General features: G+C 53.0%; 1 protein-coding gene across 1 annotated transcript in view; it reads left to right on the plus strand.

Moving 5' to 3' along the window:
• The window catches only part of TRIM35 (tripartite motif containing 35), a 17,223-nt gene extending 12,776 nt beyond the window's left edge, over positions 1-4,447 (plus strand). The window contains exon 7 of the mRNA XM_024198209.3: positions 3,642-4,447. Within this exon, the coding sequence (XP_024053977.2) occupies positions 3,642-4,207 (566 nt within the window). The 3' untranslated portion in view covers positions 4,208-4,447. The remainder of the gene's footprint in view (positions 1-3,641) is intronic.
• The last annotated feature ends 1,420 nt before the right edge of the window (positions 4,448-5,867 follow it).

The raw sequence follows: 5,867 nt of genomic DNA on the forward strand, positions 1-5,867 counted from the left end.
TCCTCCTTAGTTTTTTTTTTTGTTTTTGTTTTTTGTTTTTTTTAATTGGGATAACAAATAGTTTGAGCTTCTCTTATGGTGGTTTTTAAAAGTTTCCATGCAGCTTGTAGGCATTTCACTCTTGTGGCTGTGCCTTTTAATTTCCGTTTAACTCGCTTCCTCATTTTTGTATAGTTCCCCTTTTGGACGTGAAATGCTTCTGTGGTATTTTCAGCCCTACAAGGCTGCTTAGACGTAATTACCTTACGGTTGCGATCACTTCGTGGGTCAGCTCTATTCACCTCGTGGACCAGATCCTGTGTACCACTTAGAACTAAATCAACAATTGCCTCTCCCCTTGCGATTTCCAGGACTAGCTGCTCCCAGAAGCAGTCCTTGATAGTGTGTAAAAATTAGAACAGGAGTCCTTGTGGCACCTTAGAGACTAACACATTTATTTGAGCATAAGCTTAAATTTGTTAGTCTCTAAGGTGCTACAAGTACTCCTGTTCTTTTTGTGGATATAGACTAACACGGCTGCTACTCTGAAACCTGTGTAGAAATTGTATCTTTGCATCCTGTCCTGAGGTGACATGTACCCAGTCAATATGGGGATAGTTGAAATCCCCCATTATTATTGGGTTTTCTGTTGTTTTTAGTAGCCTCTCTAATCTCCCTGAGTATTTCACAATCCCTGCCCCATCCTGCTTCGGTGTCGGTAGTATATTCCTACTGCTAGACTCTCTTTATTATTCAAGCATGGAATTTCTAGCTGTAGAGTCTATGGTACTGTTTCCTTCACATAGTAGATTCTTTCACCTACAGTGCCACTCCCGCATCAGCGTGACCTACTCTGTCATTCCTCTGTCAGATACTAGTGATGTTGTCTCTGTCCCTCTCCCACCGCTAATGGGAGCTGCGGGGGGCGGCGCCTGCAGCAGACATTGCCAGCAGCGTGGCTGCCTGCGTCTCCTCCGCAGGCCGCAGTGGGGAGGTTTTTAGACCACAGAGGGCTGGGACTGTGAGACCCCTGCTATATATTTTGTATCCTAGTATCACCGTGTTGCATGAAATAAAATTATTCCACCAAGTTTCTGTGATGCTTATTATATCAATATCCTCCTTTAATACCAGGCCCTCAAGTTCACCCATCTTAGGATTTAGACTTCTTGTATTTGTATACAAGCACTTAGAACATTTTGTCAATATTGAGTTGTCTGCCTTCATGTGATGTAATTGAATGGGACGTTTTCCTTTGACTATTTCTCTTCCGTTCCTACCAGTATTGTCATCTTCTCTCTTCTCCTCTTCGCTAGGATATAAAGTATCGCCTTTAATAAATCCTCCCCTAAGGGCGGCATCTGTTGGCTTCCCCAGCCCTAAGTTTAAAAACTCCCCTGACTTTCTTTTAATTTTATGTGCCAGCAATCTGGGTCCCTTTTGACTTGGGCAAAGCCCATCCCTCCTGTATCGGCTCCTTCTGACCCCAAAGGTCCCCCTGTGCTTAATAAACCTAAATCCCTCCTCCAAACACCATTGTCTCATCCACACATGGAGGCCCTACGGTTCTGCCTGTCTCACTGGCCCTGCGTGTGGATCTGGAAGCACTTCAGAGAATGCTTCCTTGGAGGTCCTGGGCTTTAATCTCTTAGCCAGTGCACCCATCCTCGCACCCATCAGTCCATCCCAGAGAGGCTTTCTTCTCTGTGCCCGGCAGCTTAGCTCTGCCTTTTACTGAGTATATTGGGGGTGGGGGTGATGTGTGGGGCTCATAACCAGCATAGGAGGTGGGGATGCTGTGGGTTTGAGAGGTGCAATGGCAGAGATGGAGGGACAGGCTAGGGACACTCTAGGCTAGCCAGGGGTGCTGCAGCTGAAGATGAAATGGGATAACTGCAGGGTTATATCAGGGGTTTCCACCAGGGGGTGCTGCTGCTTGGGACCGAGATGTATTGGCAGAGCTCATCCACGGGTTTAGGCCTGCAAGGGCTGAGCTGGGGATGTGCAGGGAGAGCCTTGGGGTGGGGGACCTTGCCCAGAACTTCAAGCTCAGGTTCGTCCTTCCTGTCGCTTTGGCACATAAGGGGTTAACCATACGTGGCTGGTTCTGCGCTCTGCACACATGCTCCTGTCATGATAACCAGGCGAGGAGCCCGCCAGTCATGGTGAATCTGGGCTGGGAGGGGCAAGGCCCCTGCTCAGAACCCCGCCCCCACCCCCAACTGAACACGGGACAGCGCTGGGTGCGGGAAGGGGCCGTCTGCCCGATTCACGCCCTGCAACGAGCTGGTGGCTTCGAGCGATCAGGGCGGAGAGAGGGGGGGCAGCTCCTGTTAGCACAGTAGGGTCAGATTGTCTGGGCAAGCGGGTGAACAGCCAGAGCCGGCTGGAGTCGAGTCACAGTGGGGATGGTGGCGTCGGGGCAGCTTGATAAGAGCATGTAAAAATCCCTACAGGCTAGATTCATCCTGGGTGTAACCCACTGACTCCAGGAGTCACACCGGGGTAGGGAGCACGCTGCAGCTGGGGAGAGGCCCCTGGGCAAGGCTTGTCGAGTGCCGACCCCATGTGGCCCATGCTGTCTGGGACGTGGAAGGTGACCATCCTGGCCTAAGAAACGTTGAGTTCGGGGCAGATCCAAGTTCACCCGGCAGGACTTGAACGAAACCTCCCAGGGTCTGATCACACCGGCCGCGGGCTGTAACCTTCCTGAGAAACAGCCGTTGCTCTGCACAGACGACTGGCATAGCGGGTAACTCTCTAGCAGCGCCGATGTTGCGCGGACTTCACTGCCGCTGCAGGCCGAGCCGGGGAGCTACAGGGGGGAGGGCCCAAAACTCGTCCAGTTTCTAAAAAAATGACAGCCATTCCCATGCCCAAAATGGGTAAAACAGAATTAAGGCAGAGACTGTGTTGCCCTTTGAAACACTTAATAGGAAAAAACCACTGAGCTCTGCGGGAGGGGGAATGTCATTTGGACCGGCCCTAGAAATCTTATCACTGGCATGGGTTTAGAGCCGGGAGGGAAGATGGCCTGTGGCTAAGGCGCTGCTCTGGGACTTGGGGATTGGGGTCACGTTCTCAGCTCTGCTGCGGACTCCCCGAGTGACTGGGCTGTGTCCCTTCCAGCTGTCCAGCTCGGCTGGGAAACGAGGCGGGGCGTACCCTGTAGTAATGCTCTGAGCTGCTAGGGAGATCAGACGTACTTAGGTGGGAGCGTTTCCTGCAGGGCGTAGGCGTGGCAAACACTTCCATTGCAGTAATGCCTGGCCACCCACAGTGGTGCCGTGCTGGGGCTGTACAAATGCCTAGCCAAGGAGAGCCCCTGCCCCAAAGGGCTGACGATGTTAAAGACGGGCTGGAGAGCCGGAGTCGTGCAGACAATAGGAGGTGCGTGGTGCCCAGCCAGTTGGGAGCAGCGCGAACCACGTGCCACCTGGTGTTCCCTGTGGACGCTCTAGCAGGGGTTGTTCTGAGGAGGGACTTGTTGGTAGGGGTTACGAGTCTGGACGGGGGCTTTCCCCAGACACCAGGGGTGGGCTGGGGGAGAGGTTGGGTGGTGGAGGCTGGCAGGTGGGGTGTTTCCCCTGGTCTATACTTCGCACCAGCACGACGCTAGCTCCGATGGCCGCTCCTGGCACCTGACAAATCTCCTTTCTCAGTTCCCTTCAGCTTTGACCCCAACTCCGCCGCGGGCTGGCTCTCCGTCTCCAGCAACCTCACCAGCATCACCAACGGCAGCTACAAGCTACTGGTGGACAACCCAGAGCGCTTCTCCTCGGCCCCCTGCGTCCTGGGCTCCCGGGGCTTCTCCAAGGGCTCCCACGCGTGGGAGGTGGACCTGGGCGGGCTCACGAACTGGCGCGTGGGCGTGGCCAAGGAGCGCGGCGGCCGCCGGTGGAACTTCCACCACGACGCCCGCTCGGGCTTCTGGTACATCTACCGCCTGCAGGGCGCGGACAGCGAGACGTGCCGGGCCTCCAACTCGGCCAGGTCGGAGACGGTGCTCCGGGACCTCAAGCGGATCCGGGTGGAACTGGACTGCGACGAGGGCGAGCTCTCCTTCTACGACGCCGACCAGAATAGCCACATCTACACCTTCCATGAGCAGTTCAGTGGCGAGGTTTTCCCCTATTTCTATGTGGGCAACCCGAAGCCTGATACGCCGCCCGGGTCCCTCAGGATCTGCCCTCTGCGCGTCCTGATCAAGGAGGACCTTCCACTTTAGGCTGCTCAACGCAACCAGTAAAGGCTCCCCCTCCTGGCCTGCCCCTGTCCCGTCTTCCAAGTGCCTTCCATCCGGCTGTCCTCCTCCAATGGACCAACCCCCTCAGGCCCCTGGTTTCTTGCTTGGGCTTTCTCACGGGAAGCTGTTTCTGGTGGGTTTTTATTTTCTACTGTTTGCCTCCATAACAGATTGTGGATTTTTCTTTTTCTTTTTAATAAACCTCCGTGGTGGCAGGACACAGCAGTGGTCTCATGCGGATTGTGTTTTGGGTCACAAATTCCAAGCGTCTCCATTCAAATCTTCGTCAAGAAAGGTGCCGTTAGCTGCCAAACCCCCTCCCCCTCCTTTTTTGGAAAAAAAAATCACTTCTGAGTTGGGAAAGCGTTTCCTTTTACACACAGAGCCTGTGGAACTCATGGCCACATGATGCTGAGGCCAAGAGCTTCTCAGGATTCAAAAAATGGGCGTGGGCCTGTGGTTTATGAGACTATTCTGTTATAAAACCCCTCCTGCCCCAGCACATAAACCAACTACCAGAGGGCAGGGTAGCAGGTACTCAAGAAAGGGCAGAGGGTATTCCAGAATTACCCCTGCGTAAGGTTTCTTGCACCTTCCTCCTTGAGTATCTCGTGTAGACCCCTGGTGAGACAAGATCCTGCTCTAACTAGACCACTGGTCCATTACAGTGCAATGTATAGATCCTCTTCTTCACTCTATCCCTCGGCTGCCATAAAAATAACCCCTAGCTCTCGCACGAATATTTTAATGAGTTTGAAAGACAAAAGGGCAGTAGCTGTTTTTCTGATATGAAAATGGGGGGGACTGAAAGCCTCAGGGGATTGGTCATAACCTACAAAGCCTCTTCGTCCAAGGTAATCGGCTCAAAATCAGGCCAAGTCAATAGAGACCAGCAGCAGGTCCTGTGTTCTGGTTGTGCGGCTGCGGGGAAATGAGCGAATGTTCCTGATCTGGGACTCCTGCGTGTCACCGTGGGCGGCTTGAGTAGCCAGGAGCTCTGAACTCCCCTTGTCCATCCTCTTCACGGTGAGACTAATCCCCGACTGAGTAGCATCAACGAGTGATCAACTTTGCACCTTTTCTTTGGTGTTAACTTCTGAGTAACCCATCATCTCCCTGGCCCCAGCTGTTCTGTGTCCTAAATGACTGGATGCCTCTACCCAGGCAGACATGAGGCCATCTAATAAAAGCATTTTTCATCGGTGGGTCTTAAAACTCGTCACAGAGGAGGTCCGTGTCGCCTCCATTTTACAGATCTGGAAGCTGCGGCACAAAGCTGACTTTGACTTGCACACAGTGGCGGTGCCAGGAATAGGACGCAGGTCTCCGGGGAGCACAAGTTAGTGGAGAACCTCTGGAGTTGTCTTCTGTAGATGAGAGAGAAAGTAAAACCGCACCTAACCCACCTGGCTTTGACGCTCTAGTAGTGGCTGTGCGGAAAGTGACTGAATCCAAAAGATTGGGAGATTCCTCAAACTGGCTCTGTTGGCCGTAAGCCAAACCTGATCTGCATGGCAGGGCTTTGGTGTGTTTTCAACCCAAAGTGCCCCAAGCAGACTCCGCCTAGAGAACTGATCACTTCCCATTTTTATATAAAGTGTAAAATTCAACTCTCCCTTGATCGCAGAGCTCCGGCCAGGAC

This window comes from Terrapene carolina, unplaced genomic scaffold (assembly GCF_002925995.2).
Source record: "Terrapene carolina triunguis isolate 2854851 unplaced genomic scaffold, T_m_triunguis-2.0 Scaffold228, whole genome shotgun sequence".
Taxonomy (NCBI): Eukaryota; Metazoa; Chordata; order Testudines; family Emydidae; genus Terrapene; species Terrapene triunguis.